We start from the raw sequence: 15042 nt of genomic DNA on the forward strand, positions 1-15042 counted from the left end.
CTGCTTGGCCTGCTGTGTTCATCCAGCTTCACACTTTGTTATCTTGGATTCTCCAGCATCTGCAGTTCCCGTTATCTCTACCAGAAGGATGTGGTGGTTTTGGAGATGGTACAAAAAAGATTTACCAGGATGTTGCCTGGGATAGAGGGCATTAGCTATGAGGAGAGGTTGGAGAAACATGGGTTGTTCTCACTGGAACAACTGAGGTTGAGGAGCGTCCTGGGAGAGGGCTACAAGATTATGAAGGGATTGGACAGACTGGACAGTCAGAAGCTTTTTCCCAGGGTGGATGAGTCAGGTACCGGGGCCATAGTTTTAAGGCGTGAGGGGCAAGTTTAAAAGTGATGTACAAGACAAGTTTTTTACACAAAGGGTGGTGGGTACCTGAAACTTGCTGCCTTGACAAATACATGAATAAGATGAGAATAGAGGGATAGAGTCCCTGGAGGAGTAAGGGGTTTTAGTTGTAATGGGCAGCATGTTTGTGCAGGTTTGGAGGGCTGAAGGGCCTATTCCTGTACTTGTTCTTTGTTCTTTGAATGGCTGAAGATAGTGAACACTGCAAAGGCCACAGGCCTTGATAACATTCTGGCAATAGTACTGTAGACTTGAGTTCCAGAACCAGTGGCAACCATGAGCCATGCTGTTGCATTACACCTACAACATTGGCATTTACCAACCAATGTGGATAATTGTCAAGGTATACTCTTAACACAAAATGCAGAACAAATCCAAACTGAACAATTATTGCCCTTTATGTCTCTTGATCATCAGCAAAGTGATAGAAGGGATCTTTGACGATAGTCTCAAGCAGTATTTACAAAGGAATAACCTGCAGACTAACCCTCAGGTTGAGGTCTACCAGCAACACTCAACTCAACAGCTCATTACAACCTTGGTATTTTCAGAGAATAAAAGACTAAGCTCCAGGAATGTGGTAAAATTGACTGCCCATGACGTCAATCATTTGATTGGAAATGGCATCAAGATGCCCTAGCAAAACTGGAGTCCGTGGGAATCCAGGGAATAGTCTCTGCTTGTTGAATTATGATGTAGCACAAAGGAAGATGGCTGTGGCTGTTGGAAGTCAATCATCATAGCTCCAGGGTATTAGTGTATGTCAGAAAATAGGAACTTTGCAGCGAGTGGTGTTCCCTAAAGCTCAGTCAAACTGGTGACGGTGTCCATTTCCATCGGAATACCTTGCAACTTGTAATTTCTACTCACTGCATCTTCCAATGATAAAGCCACTTGTAGTGTCCGTTTGGAGTCCAGTGGGTTTTAGCTAACAGGCACTTTTGCATGGTTATATTATCGTAGTCCCACATATCAAATGGTGTCTCAGCATCTCATTAAGGGTTAAACCAAAGTCACATGCTTCTGCCAGTCACCTTAAACAAATCTAAAATCCTAATATGGATTCCCCTGGTTCTCGAATTGCTGAGGAAAACCAACAACATCTCAGAATTAGAGGAGGCTTGGGGTCATAATATACTTAACTAAATCTGTCAATTCTTGAAAGATTTCAGTATCTGATGCCTCAGAGAAAGTTTGGCTACTAATAACCAAAAAAGCAGCAGCTGCACGAGCTGTCAGAAAAATTACTTGTTGCTTTTCATCTGCCCGAATGCCATTAACCTGGAAAATAAAACACATTCTTTCCATGTACTGGGCCCAGTCTTCAACAGCAGGATCGAAGGAATCAAGCTTCCCAAATAACAGCATGATGACAAAAATGCTTATCCCAATTCAAAGACAACTATTACAAGCAAATTTCATCAGGAGTAGTAAGAACTGCCGATGCTGGAGTCAGAGATAACACACTGTGGATCTGGAGGAACGTAGCAGGCCAGGCAGCATCAGAGAAGCAAGAAAGTTGGTATTTAAGGTCGGGACCCTTGTTCAGAAATGGGGGAGGTAAGGGAGCTCAGAAATGAATTGAGAGGACGGTTGGGGCTGGGGAAAGTAGGTGGGATGGTGATAGGTGAATGCAGGTAGACAGTGGTGGGGATTGGTCAGTGAGGTGGGAGGAGTGGATAGGTGGGAGAGAAGACGGACAGGTTGTATCAGGCCAAGGAGGCAGGGATGAGAGGAAGGATCGGTCATGGGATGAGGCCGGGGGTGTGAAGATTTTGAAACTGGTACAGTCCACATTGAGGTCATTGGGTTGTAGGCTTCCAAGGGAGAATATGAGGTGTTGCTCCTCCATTTTCCGGGTAGCGTTATTCTGACACTAGAGGAGGCCCAGGATGGACATGTCGCCCAGAAAGTGGGAGGGGGAGTTGAAATGGTTCATGACCGGAAGGTGTTGTCGTTTGTCATGAACAGAGCGCAGGTGCTCTACAAAGCTATCTCCAAGCCTCTGCTTGGTCTCACCAATTTACAGGTGACAACATCAGGAGCAGTGGACACAGTAGGCCACATTAGCAGATGTGCAGGTGAACATCAGTCTGATGTGGAAGGTTTTTTTGGTTCCTTGGATGGAGGTAAGGGGGGAGGTGTACGGGCAGATGTAGCACTTCCTGCGGTTGCAGGGAAACGTGTCAGTGGAGGTGGGGCTAGTGGGGAGTGTAGACCGTACAAGGGAGTTACAGAGAGACCATTCCCTATGGGAGGCAGATAACCTACAAGATAACTTGTAGAGGTGGGGGTGGAAATATATCTTTGGTCGTGGGGTCAGATTGCAGGTTGTGGAAGTGGCGGAGAATGATATGTTAAATCCAGAGGTTAGTGGGGCGATATGTGAGGACAAGGGGGATTCTGTCTTCGTTTTTGTTGTGGGGAGGGGATGTGAGGGCAGAGGTGTGGAAAATGCAAGAGATGCAGTTGAGCGCTTTTTCGAACACTGCAGGGGGAATGTTGCGGTCCTTGAAATAAGAAGGCATGTGGGATGTTCGAGTGGAACACCCCATCTTGGGAGCAGACATGACGTAGGTGGAGGAATTGGGAGTAGTGGATGAATTCTTGCAAGAAGTTGGGTGAGAGGAGGTGTAGTCACCTACCTCCTTTCAAGACCTAGACCACAAACGGAGGAGTACTCAATCCTACTTCTGTCTCGAGCCTTGTGGATAATGGACAGGGTATAGAGAGTCAGGAGGTGCATTACTGGCTGCAGTGTTCCTAGCCTTTGATCTGCATTTGTAGCCACTGTATTTACACGCTCAGTTGTGTTTCTGATTAATGGTAACCCCCAGAATGTTGATAGTGGGGATTTAGTAACAGTAACACCATTGAATGTCAAGAGGTGCCGGTTGGAATGTCTCTTATTGGAATGGTCATTGCCTGGCATTTGTTTGGCACAAATGTTACTTGCCACTCATCAGCCTAAGCCTGGATATTGTCCAGATCTTGTTGCATTTGAGCATGGACTGCTTCTGTATCTGAGGAGTTGTGAATGGTGCTAAACATGATGCAATCGTTGGCAAATATCCCTACTTCTGACCTTATGATGGAGTGAAGGTCACTGATGAAGCAGCTGAAGATGGTTCTGTCTAAGACATTACCCTGAGGAATGCCTGCAGAGATGTCCTGGAGCTGAGATGGCTGACCTTCAGCAATCACAAATCATTGTCCTATGTGTGTGGAGGACTCCAACCAGCAAGAGTTTCCCTGATTCCCATTTTGCAAGGGCTCCTTGATGTCACAGTGGGGCGAATGCACCCTTGATGACAAAGGCTGCCACTCTCACCTTACCTCTGGAATGTAGCTCCTTTGTCCATGTTTAAAACAAGGCTGTCAAGAGTGGTCTTGCTAGAACCCAAACAGGTTGTCAGTGAGCAGGTAAGTAACAAAATCAAGGATCCCATTAGCAGTGCCTGTATCAAGTACTAAGTGTAGCAACTGGAGAGCCACTGATCACATTTGACATCTCAGGTAGATTGTGGAACTAGCTGGGCGTAAATGTGTTCACACTTGTAGGGGTTGCTTAACTTGTCACTATAGGCTATTATTCAGAAAATTACTTATTAGCTAAATTTGTGACTCATAGAATTGTGCTCTGTAAATATATGGCTATAAATATGGTTATAATGATAAAAGATTATAAAAAGCAGTGAACAGCAAAATCAAGCTAAAGCTGAGGTCAAATAACATTAAAAGCAAGAGTTAAGCCTCTTTCCAGGACAAGATAAGCAAGCCTTAATGAGTTAATTGACCAATGTGGAAAATATGTTGTAAACTCCTTCTCTAAGCTATGGGTGTTTCCCTTATGATTAAACAAAAGAGTTCTAGAATTCTCTAAAACCATGAAGGCCCATTACGTTGCATTGTAAATCAAACTGGCATAAACAAAAGTCTATTAATATTGTAGGAAACCAATTTACTCTGTTTTAAAAGAAATTAACATGGCTACAGAAATACTTACAAGTTAATTATTAACTTCAGACAGACCGAAAAATAACCAAAAATGAGAATAAATCATATACATACAATCCCTAAAGTGCACAAAAAGGCCATTTGGCTCTTCGAGTCTGCATTGACCCTTTGAAGATTATCCCACCCTGACCTACCCAATCCCTGTAACCCCAAATTTGCCATGGCTAATCCACCTGGCCTACACATTCTTGGACACTGTGGGGCAATTTGTACTGGAACACCTGGAGGAAACCCACACTTACACGAAAAGAATATGCAAAGTCCACACTGACATTCACTCAAGGGTGGAATCAAATCTGGATCCCTGGTGCCGTGAGGAATCAGTACCAACCAATGAGCTACTGTGCCACTCCTAAACATGTTAAAAAATTATATAAATTACAAAGTTTGTATAACTCTAATCCCAACTAAGCAGACAATGCATCAACTGCCAAATGTTGGTAGCTCACTGTCATAGTGGGAACTCTGATGATTTTAAAATCTTTGGATTCTCAACCCAGGTCCATGTCTGGTCTTACCAAAGGAGCTGCCTTACACTTTCCTTGATCTGAGCTAGATGCAGTAACAAATCTACCCACATACTTGACGATTCCCATGAATCTCTGTGGTTCATCTATATTCCTTAGTGATGGAAGCTCTTTTCTCTTGTTTTATGTGGCTTACTGCTTCAACACTGCTTAAGAATTTGTTTCTGGTTTATAGAATTTGCACTTCTAGTTTGGTGTAAAACCTGTATTTTATACAGTACTTCCGCTGCTCTCTGGTCATGCTCTTTTTCAACCAAAGATAGATCAAACTATCATCCATATGTCACATGTTTCCTTCCATTTCTCAAAGATATTTGACATTTAGCTCTAGACTGTTTCCTGTACGTATATGATCGCTGCGAGTTTTTCCTTTATTCATTCACGGGATGAGGGCATCGCTGGCTAGGCAGCATTTATTGCCCATCCCTAATTGCCCAGAGGATGGTTAAGAGTCAACTACATTGTTGTGGGTCTGGAGTCACACGTAGGCCAGACCAGGTAAGACAATATTCCAAAGTTCTGGCAAACAGCATATAAAACCAACAATTGGGACAAGAGATTAGACAACTGTAATTGAATGCACATTTTCTTTATTGTCAAGCATCACTTAATTGCCTCAATATCAACATTGTAAGTAAGATGTTGTACTTTGCTTCAATTGAGTATTTCACAAATAACTGACAATGTAGGGGATTAACTCTCCATTAAATGGATTACTAACGGTGAACATCACAGCAAAAATCCAAATTCAGAGTCATTCACTGGGCATGAAGCACGCTGGGACATTTGGTAATTTTCAATGTAAACGAGTCTTTACTGACCTGCTGAAAGTCAGTGTATCTGGAAAACATTATTATTTAGCAATCTTGTTTAAAGGCGCAGGTTTTCTGACACCTATAATAAAGTGTGAAAGTGGGTTTAGTGGTAGTGTCACTGAACTTGAAATCTAGTACCCAGGTTTATGTTCCGGAGATATTGTTTTAAATCCTATTATGGCAGATGGTGAAATTTGAATGTGACATTATGAGATAAAAACTTCTCAATGGAGACTCAATTGTTATGCAAACCCATCTGATTCAGTAACCATCTGCTTACATGTGACTCCAGACCCACAGCAATGTGGTTGACTCTTAGCTGTCTTCTGACAATTAGAGACAGGCTATAAATACTGGTAATAACATGCAAGGTTAATACCCCAGTGATAATGATCTCTTTAAACTTTAATCATGAAGCTGAAATACCCGACAAAACTAAATAACTGGATAAGTTAACCAGTTAGAAATCCCACAGTTGAATATCTGTCTAAAAACAACTTCTCCTCAATGTGGGTGACTCTTAGCTGTCTTTTGGCAAGTAGAGACACGCAATAAATACTGGTAATAACTCGCAATGTTCACGCCCCATTAATTTACAGAAGAATCTGAGGTCAGTATCAATGATCTCTCAAAGTGTTATTCATTAAGCTGAATTACCCAACTAAACTAAACAACTGCATAAATTAACCAGTTATAAATCCCCTGTTGAACACCTGTCAAAAAACAACTTCCTCATGCGAAATGATTTATACAGAACTCTGTGAGGCAAATCACTGCATTGTTTTCAAACTGAACCAGAGAAAAGCAGTGATAGAATAGAATATGTGGTAAGAACTATATTTTCTCATAAACTATAAAATGTAGTTTTCACTTTGCCATTTGAAAACATTTCATTCACTTGTTTCCATTAATTAATACTATTCTTGCGAGTTGTATTGGTTCTATTTTCAAAAAGATGTTCGGAACAATTTAATTTATTGAATGTTGGAAATGAGTTCATATTGTTGCTGATTGAAAATGGTGAATTGTCATTGTAACTATATTGTCAGTAATCTTTCAGAGTGGAACACATACTTTTTAGACAAATTTTAATGGACTGAAAAATGGCATTATCTATAATTCACCACCTCCAGATTACAGGTAATTTAGGAAAGTCAAAAATGTTATTCATATCTTTAAGCATTTTTACCTTTGGCTTTAATAAGTTATTTAATATGATTTAGAAATAAAACATGCAACCTTATCTGACACAAATTTTATGTAATTTACGGCATGCCTATTCTGTTCTGTTGAAGTAGGTAATGCGCAAAATCCACCAACCTCCATCATCTGAAAGAATAGGTGCAATTTCATATGGATCCAGCAGTGGGCACCTCATTTCAACATTGCTCAAGTTCTGCACATAGAAGGAGATGCTGCTATAGACCTGTGGTACAGGCAACATGTTTTTTCTTGATGGCAGTCTATCTCTTAAGGCAAAGATGTCAAAAGGGGTTTGCTGTAATGGAAACTCTGAGCTGCTTTTGATTGCTTGAGCATTGTCACTTGCAACAGCAGCTCAAGAAGAAAAAGAGAAGCAATGTCACAGCAGTAAAGAAGGGTCTAGGCCCAAAACGTCAGCTTTTGTGCTCCTGAGATGCTGCTGGGCCTGCTGTGTTCATCCAGCCTCACATTTTATTATCTTGGATTCTCCAGCATCTGCAGTTCCCATTATCAATGAACTATCACTTGATCTGGCACTTGGAGCCCACCAGCTCAAAACTGGTTCTGCACTTGTTTGGAGGATAGGTCTTTGAAGTTACTATCAATGCATGATGAGTTGCCAAGTACAAATAAACTGCACCTTACCAGAGTAAAAGATAGTTTGTTAGTCAGCTGATCATAAGGCAAAGTGCCAAGCAAGTACAATTGCAAAGATCTCAAACATGTATCTCAATGACGCAGCATGCAGGAGAGTGCTGAATAGCTTTGGTGCAATGGCTATCCTGTCAGCCAAACTTCTGTCCCAGTCAAGGAGTGTTGTGGAACCCAGATTCAACTTGACAGAGGATCTTGCCCTTTCCTCAACATCTTATACTCCAACTCTTTGCAGTGCTTCAGATCCAGAGGCAGTGGCATGTTCACATGCTACCGTAATATCTGGTTTAGCCTTTGGGCTTCTCCCAAGATATGTTAACATGGACAAAAATGGCAAATTCTATTACTTTCAGAAACTTGCCAACATGAAAAAATTACTAAATTTTACTTACCTGCATTTGAAATGCTGCTGCCATGTCAATATAGCATCATCATGGTTTCTTCAGGAGTGAGTAATACAGGTATTACTAGAACTTGCACTTTCCAAACTGAGCATCCTGGGCCTTCAGTAAAGAGTCAGTTGTAGGTGGTCAAGTGCAGGAAGGATGCAAGTCTAAGTGCCCATTTGGATGAAGAATGTGGATTGTGCAAATATGACACATACTGTGCAACCTACCCCTGACGAAACCATATAGGGCTGCTGTAGTTTTACTCCACAAACAAATGTCTCATCCAAATTAAAAATGATGGTGAGAGCAGACAGGTGTTATATTGCTGCTGCAATATGTTCACTCCAAAGTGATCCATCTCTAGTGAATGTCTGCAGCTCAAGGAACTTTGGGTTGAAGTTGCGGAGACATTGCACCACATCAGGGAACAGGAAATCTACTGGATGCTTTGCTCAGACTATGTAATTCAAAATGAAGTGTCATCAGGGACATGAGGGTGTAACTGCAGGTAAGGCGGATATGGTGGCCTGGGGTTGCAGTTGAGGAATCTCAGTGTCTGCAGTTCATAGAATCATAGAACCCCTATAATGCAGATAGAGGCCATTTGGCCTTTCGGGTATTTACCACCCTCTGAAGAGCACCCCAACCAGATGCACCCTCTTCCTGCATCCCCACATAGATTTTGTTTTTAACCATTGTCAATTCACCTAACCTGCACGACTTTGGACTGTGGGAAGAAACAGGAGTACCCAGAGGAAGCCCACGCAGACATAACGAGAACATGTGAACTCCACACACAGTCAACCTGAAATTTAAAAACTGAAAGAACTGCGAATGCTGTAAATCAGGAACCAAAACAGAACTGAGCTGGAAAAGCTCAGCAGTTATGGTAGCGTCTGTGAAGAAAAAAAAGTTAATGTTTTGGTTCCAGTGACCCTTCATCAGAACTGAACCCAAAATGTTAAAACTGATTCTTTTTCTTCACAGATGCTGCCAAACCTGCTCAGTTCTTCCAGCAACTTCTATTTTTGACCCTGAAATTTAACCCTGGTTCCTGGAGCTGTGAGACAGCTGTGCTAACCACTGAGCTACTGTGCCATCCCTACCCTCAGTTGTCCACAGTTACAAGGTTATTACAAGTTGTGTGGATGATGGTGCAAACTGCAGGGAGCAAATTGACTATAGAACCTTGATGCAGGAAGCCATTCAAATGAAGGAAAGAAGTAGGAATACAATAGTTGTTGGTTAGCGTACAATAGATATCTACTATTCTCTGTAGCCTTGAGCGGATGTCCAGGAGGCCCGGTGCCAGGACTAAGGACATCTCCTCGAGACTGAAGAACTTGGAGGGGGAAGAGACGGATCACTTGTCATCATAATGTCTGCACCAACAACATTAACAGGACTAGAAAGGGTGTTCTGTTGTAAGATTTTGAACAGTTAAGAGCTAACTTGAAAAACTGAACACCCCAGCTAACAATCTTTAGATTAATACCTGAGGAATGAGCAAACTGGCATGTGGAAGACTGACAAGGATTTTAATGTGTTGCTCAAAGATGGGTGTGGGTAGAATGGGTTTTTATTTTGTGGGACACTGACCCTACTATTGCGGTAGGAAGTAGCTGTTCTGGTGGAATGGCCTTCACTTGAACCAAGTTGGGAGAACTGCCCTGGTGAATCAAATAACTACGGCTGTAGGGAGAACTTTAAACTAATTTGAGAGGAGCAGAGGCTTGGGGAGGAATAGGAGAGAAGAAATAAAGGTATACAAAACAAGAGGATATGGTAGTACTACTGGGCAGCTATACAGACAATGATTCCCCGAGTGGGACAGGAAGAGACTTAACTTGAATGCATGTAGTATTCAGATTAAAATAAATGAATCAACAGCACATTTATAGGTTAATGGGTATGATCTTGTAGACATAATGGAAACATGGACATAAGTAGGTCAAAGCTGGGGAACTAAATATTCAGTGGTATGTGTACTTTCAAAAGGACAAGCAGGACATTGTGAGGTAACAACATTAGATCAGAATGGAGTAAGTCCGATAGCAAAAAATGATCTTGAATCAGAAGACGTAGAATCCATATGGGTGTAGATAAAAAATAAAAAAGGAAATTACTGGTGATTTTAATCTTCTTGTACATTCGGATAGTCAAATTGGCTGAGGTAGCCATAAGAACCAATTTGTAAAGTGTATTCCAGTTAGTTTCTGTGAGCAATATGTGCACAAATCTTAGTCCCAGTGCATAAATCACAAAAAGCTAGCTTCCAAGTCCAGCAGGTAATAATAAAGGAAAATCAAATGCTGACCTTATTCCAGGCAGCCTGGAGTATAAAGGTAATGATGTTTTGCAAAAGCTACACAAGGCACTGGTTAGATCACAACTGGAACACTGTGAACAGTTCTGGGCTCCCTACCTAAGATAAATGTATTGGCATTGATGGCTGTCGAGGGAAGGTTCATTAGGTTGATACCAGGTATGGAGGGATTGCCTTTTAAGGAGATGTTGAGTCGCCTGTGCTCATTAGAATTTGGAAGAATGAGAGGCAACCTTATTGAAACATTTAAAATTTTGGGAGATTTGACAGGGTGGGTACCGAAATGTTGTGGGGGAGTCTAGGACCAGACGGCATAATCTCAGAATAACAGTTCACACATTTAAGACAGTGATAAGGAGGAATTTCTTCTGAGGGTTGTGAATCTGTGGAATTTCTTACAGCATTGGACTGTCAAAGTTGTTCATTAAGTATATTCAATGCTGAGAGGCAAATTTTTAACGAATAAGGGAATCAAAGGTTATGCGGAAAAGGCCGGATAGTGGAGCTGAAGATTATGAGATCAACCATGATCTCATTGGAAGACAGAGCAGGCCTGATGGCCTGAATGACCTACTTCTGCTTCTATGTCTTATGGTCTTATAGTTGTTCATGCTTAAAGACGGATGTTCAAGGGAATTCTTCCTATTTGTGTCATTCTGTCCATTATGTCACCCTGCGGCTTATATTCCCTAGGAGACCCTATGTAACCTGCAGACTACTGGGTCACTCATGACTCATGAAATTAAGCAACTCCCCCAAGACCCCCAGTCTATCTGTGCTAGAAGTGTGCCTTTGGCAGAGATATAGTGTCTTGTGTTTATCAGCTGAGGAAACTAATAATAGGGGCTATCTTTACAAGGGTGAGAGAGACATGACATTCAATACATTTCTTGGATGATTTTGCAAAATGGTTAATGTGATTTCTTATAGAGGACAGCTCCACTGCTGGCAAAATGTCACCGGTCTTTAGGTGACTGAGCTGCAGGAGTTCCTATCACCAGTGAAATGGCCCAGCATCAGGCCTATTTTAAGGACCCCTCCTGACAAGGCTCCCCAGCCTTTACTGGCCACACCCACAATCTCAAGTTGTTTTTCTGGCTTCCCAGGGGACAGTAAAATCTTAACTGAATTGTCCAACGCATCTTGACATCTAAACATGAAAAAGAAACATAAAATAGGAGCAAGAGTAGGCCATTTAGTCCAACAAACCTGGTCTGCCATTCAATATGATCATGGCTGATCATCTTATTTAGTACCCTGTTCTCACTTTCTTCCCATAGTCTTTGATTCCTTTGGCCCTAATGGCTATATCTAACTCCTTGATGAAAATATTCAATGCTTTGGTCTCAATTGCATTCCATGGCAGAGAATTGCACGGGGTCACCATTCCCTGGATTAACAAGTTCCTCCTCATCTCAGTTGAAAATGATCATTTTCATATCATTTAGACTGTTTCCCCAGATTCTGAACTCCCAGTCACCAGGAACATCTTTCTCTATTTACTCTGTCTAACCCTGTTAGGGTTTTATAGGTTTCCATGAGAAATCCCCTGCCATTCTTCTAAACTTCAGTGAGTATAGTCCTAACTAATCCAATCTTTGTTCTCTTTTACAATAGATAAAAACAGTGAAAAATGGAAAATATAGGTGACAAAATAGCAATCGTTGGAATCGGATGCAATTTTCCTGGAGGTAAATAAACAGGGATTGGAATTAAACATTAATAAATGTTATTGTCATTAACATTATTATGCATTCCAGACTAACTAACAGAGATTTTCATCTGATGATTGGGTGTAAAGGACTATGTGCAACAGCAAATTGAAAAAAATTATACCCATGATGGGACTGTCTAATTTTCGATCCACTTATTTTGATGGAGTTTGCTATATCTCCCCCTGAGATGTACCGTTTATACGTGACCCTGGTCGTCCATTTTACGCATGTGAGAAAGAATTATTTGGAATTTTAAAATTAATACATAATTTGTGTTTTCAACATTCGTCCTTGAACTGTGTAGAACAGCAATTTGGCACAGTTTTATTTCAATGAATCCAATATGTTGGTGCAATTTTGCTGCTCTAGTGATTGCAAAGGATGGAATAGGCATTGATGGCTGTGATACAGGCTGTCATTTTTCAGAGCTTTCATGACCTGATTTGATGCAATTTGAATAGCAACCCATTGATAATTGGGAGGATTGTTCAAAGGCTCAATACAACAGCTGGAGTTGACATTCCTGTTCCTGGCACTTCTCCGAACTGCAATAGATGCTAATTGCCAAACTACATGTTTTAGAAAATCATGGCACAATGGAAAAACCACCAGAGTGCATGTCTAGGAGTATTTTCCTCCTAGGAACCAATTGCGTGACAGGAGAGTCTTATTAGATCCATGACCTTTATGAAGGACAAGAGCTGCCTCTTAGGATCAAGGGCCTTTGCTTGCACATTGGAGAAGTGCCAGAATATCAAAAAGAAGGCGTACTTTGGTTGGTTTGTGTCCACATTCTAGTTTGTTTTCTCATGAAGATTAGAAAGTTTGCAGAAATTTGACTGAGCTATTTAGTCAAAAGATAATGACATGGCCATATTGATCTGTGTTGAAAATTGGAAAATGTTGAAAGAAATTAGACAATCATGGCAAAGATACATTGCATTAAATACAAAGAAAGACTTTGGCTATTGTTCGTGCTCTGATGTCGCTTGGAGCAGTTAATTGGTAATGTCTGAGCGACGATCATTCTGATAGCCTTTCCCATTATCATCTGCTTCTGCAGCACCTATATCTATGTTCCCAGAAATGTTCAAGCCCAGGTTTTTCTATATAGTGAAGATATTCAGTGCACAACAATGTACAAACTGGAACATATTGCAGAAGTTCTTGTGATCTGCCCAGACAGAGATCCAAATGGCCTTCTAAGTCATTGGCATTAGTTTGGGAGAATCCTAGTGTGCTGCTAATTATTCATAACGATGGATTATTTGACCCACAAAGATATTTTTCTTTATCAATTCAAGGGAGGGTTGCATTTTTGAACATGAATGCACTCTGACAAGTTGTGACAAATTTTACATTAACATGCTGGATTCTTTGAGTATTTTCACACATGTTCTGACATTAAGGGCATTTCTGTTGTGGAAGCTGACTGTAGAATTTCACGAGCAACACATTACAAACTGGATCTGGGGAAACAGGATATTCCTTTCCCATTGCTGATGTACTTTAGTGCTAGATAGTTAGTTCCCATAATGCTGAAGTATATCTGACACCTAACGGATGCATGCCCATACAGTGCCTTTGCAGATGTTATGGAGACTTGCTGTAACCGAAAAAGCATTGTCACAGATGGTGCAGGTATTCACAAACAGTAGCTGTCCTATTATCCTATTATAGTGCAACATTTCAATATAGATCTCCTTGTTACAGTCTTCATAAGATGGTGCGGCCTCGTTTTCGTAAATACCATCTCAGTTTCCTTTTCCTAGTCTTCCCCTCCTACACTTTCACCCTCTATGATAATGTTATATAATGGCCTACCCAAAGAGAAAGCTCTATTTGGTCTTGGAAAATGCTGTATGGACTTGCCATCTCACTACACTGTGTGACTTGCTTTGTATAATGAACATTGTTCCTACCATCTACTTTAAATGTTGCAAACTACAGGCTCTAGTGTGGTAGAGGAAAACCACTTTCTGGCCTAATTAAAAGAGTCTCTTGTAATTACTATAGTTTATTGCATGTTGGAGCCTCAGTGTAAGTTACATTGATATGATTCATATTGTTTCAAGAACTTTGAGGAGGCCCAGATATTAGGTCTCTCACCTTTGACATTCTAAGCTGTTCTGCTCACAAGTCCAGATGATATCATCGTAGTGGATGGTGCATGTGGTACTCTCAATATTTACTCTTTTTGACACGTACAAAACAAGAAACCTTATTGTGGTTCGGATAGAGCAGATGGATCAGAAAAATATTCAAGCCTGTGTCGGCATAATGCAAACGCTTCAAAGTGCCATCTTCAGCTACTGTATTGATTCCAAAATATTTCAGCAATTTCAGTTGTAAAATCTCCTCATTTCCACACATCCTGGCCTCAGATGACAATGTAAGGCACAACTATCTTACCTCTAGTCTCAAGTGAGTGTCAAACCAAATTCAGGCTTAAATAGTTGTGAGTAAGAGTCACATTCAACTCAATATGCTAACTCTGCTTCTCTCTCCACAGTTACTGCCCAACGTATTGAGTATTTCCTGCATTTTCTGTGTTTTTTTTCATTTTAGGCTATCTGTTCCACTGACTTTACTTACATCATTATGAACTTCCTGGAGACACAGCAGAGAGAAGTGGCAAGTTTAGAATCCCAGGGGATCAATTGTGGAGGGGAAAGTCTGTTTCAATACGGTAGATACTTAAGCCAGTGATCCTAATGTTAATCCTAACAAATGTTGAACACAGTATGGAATTTTGAGACCAGCACTGGATTTGTTGTGATGACCCTATGAGTAAATAGGCATTATCATTCACTGTCCCAACAGAAATGTCAGTAATGGAAGTGTAGGCACATTACAGATGGCCTGTCACAACCAGTTATGCTGATTTTCTTCAGAGACCTTTACTAATGTTGTATTCAGAATGAATTCTAATAGAGGTAATTCCTATTTTAATCTTTCCTTTTTTTAATTAGGAGAAGGCATTGATAATTTCTGGAAAGTACTACATGAAGGAAGAAACTGTGTGGTAGACATTCCACC

At 41.0% G+C, this 15042-nt stretch overlaps 1 protein-coding gene across 1 annotated transcript in view; it reads left to right on the forward strand.

Moving 5' to 3' along the window:
* The first annotated feature begins 6439 nt into the window (after positions 1 to 6439).
* The window catches only part of LOC125461527 (phthioceranic/hydroxyphthioceranic acid synthase-like), a 34174-nt gene continuing 25571 nt past the window's right edge, over positions 6440 to 15042 (forward strand). Inside the window, 3 exon segments of the mRNA XM_048550430.2 lie at positions 6440 to 6543; positions 11906 to 11979; positions 14976 to 15042. The exon segment at positions 14976 to 15042 is cut by the window's right edge and continues 87 nt beyond it. Coding sequence (XP_048406387.2) covers positions 11922 to 11979; positions 14976 to 15042 — 125 coding nt within the window. The 5' untranslated portion in view covers positions 6440 to 6543; positions 11906 to 11921.

This window comes from Stegostoma tigrinum, chromosome 2 (assembly GCF_030684315.1).
Source record: "Stegostoma tigrinum isolate sSteTig4 chromosome 2, sSteTig4.hap1, whole genome shotgun sequence".
In the NCBI taxonomy this organism is placed as follows: domain Eukaryota; kingdom Metazoa; phylum Chordata; class Chondrichthyes; order Orectolobiformes; family Stegostomatidae; genus Stegostoma; species Stegostoma tigrinum.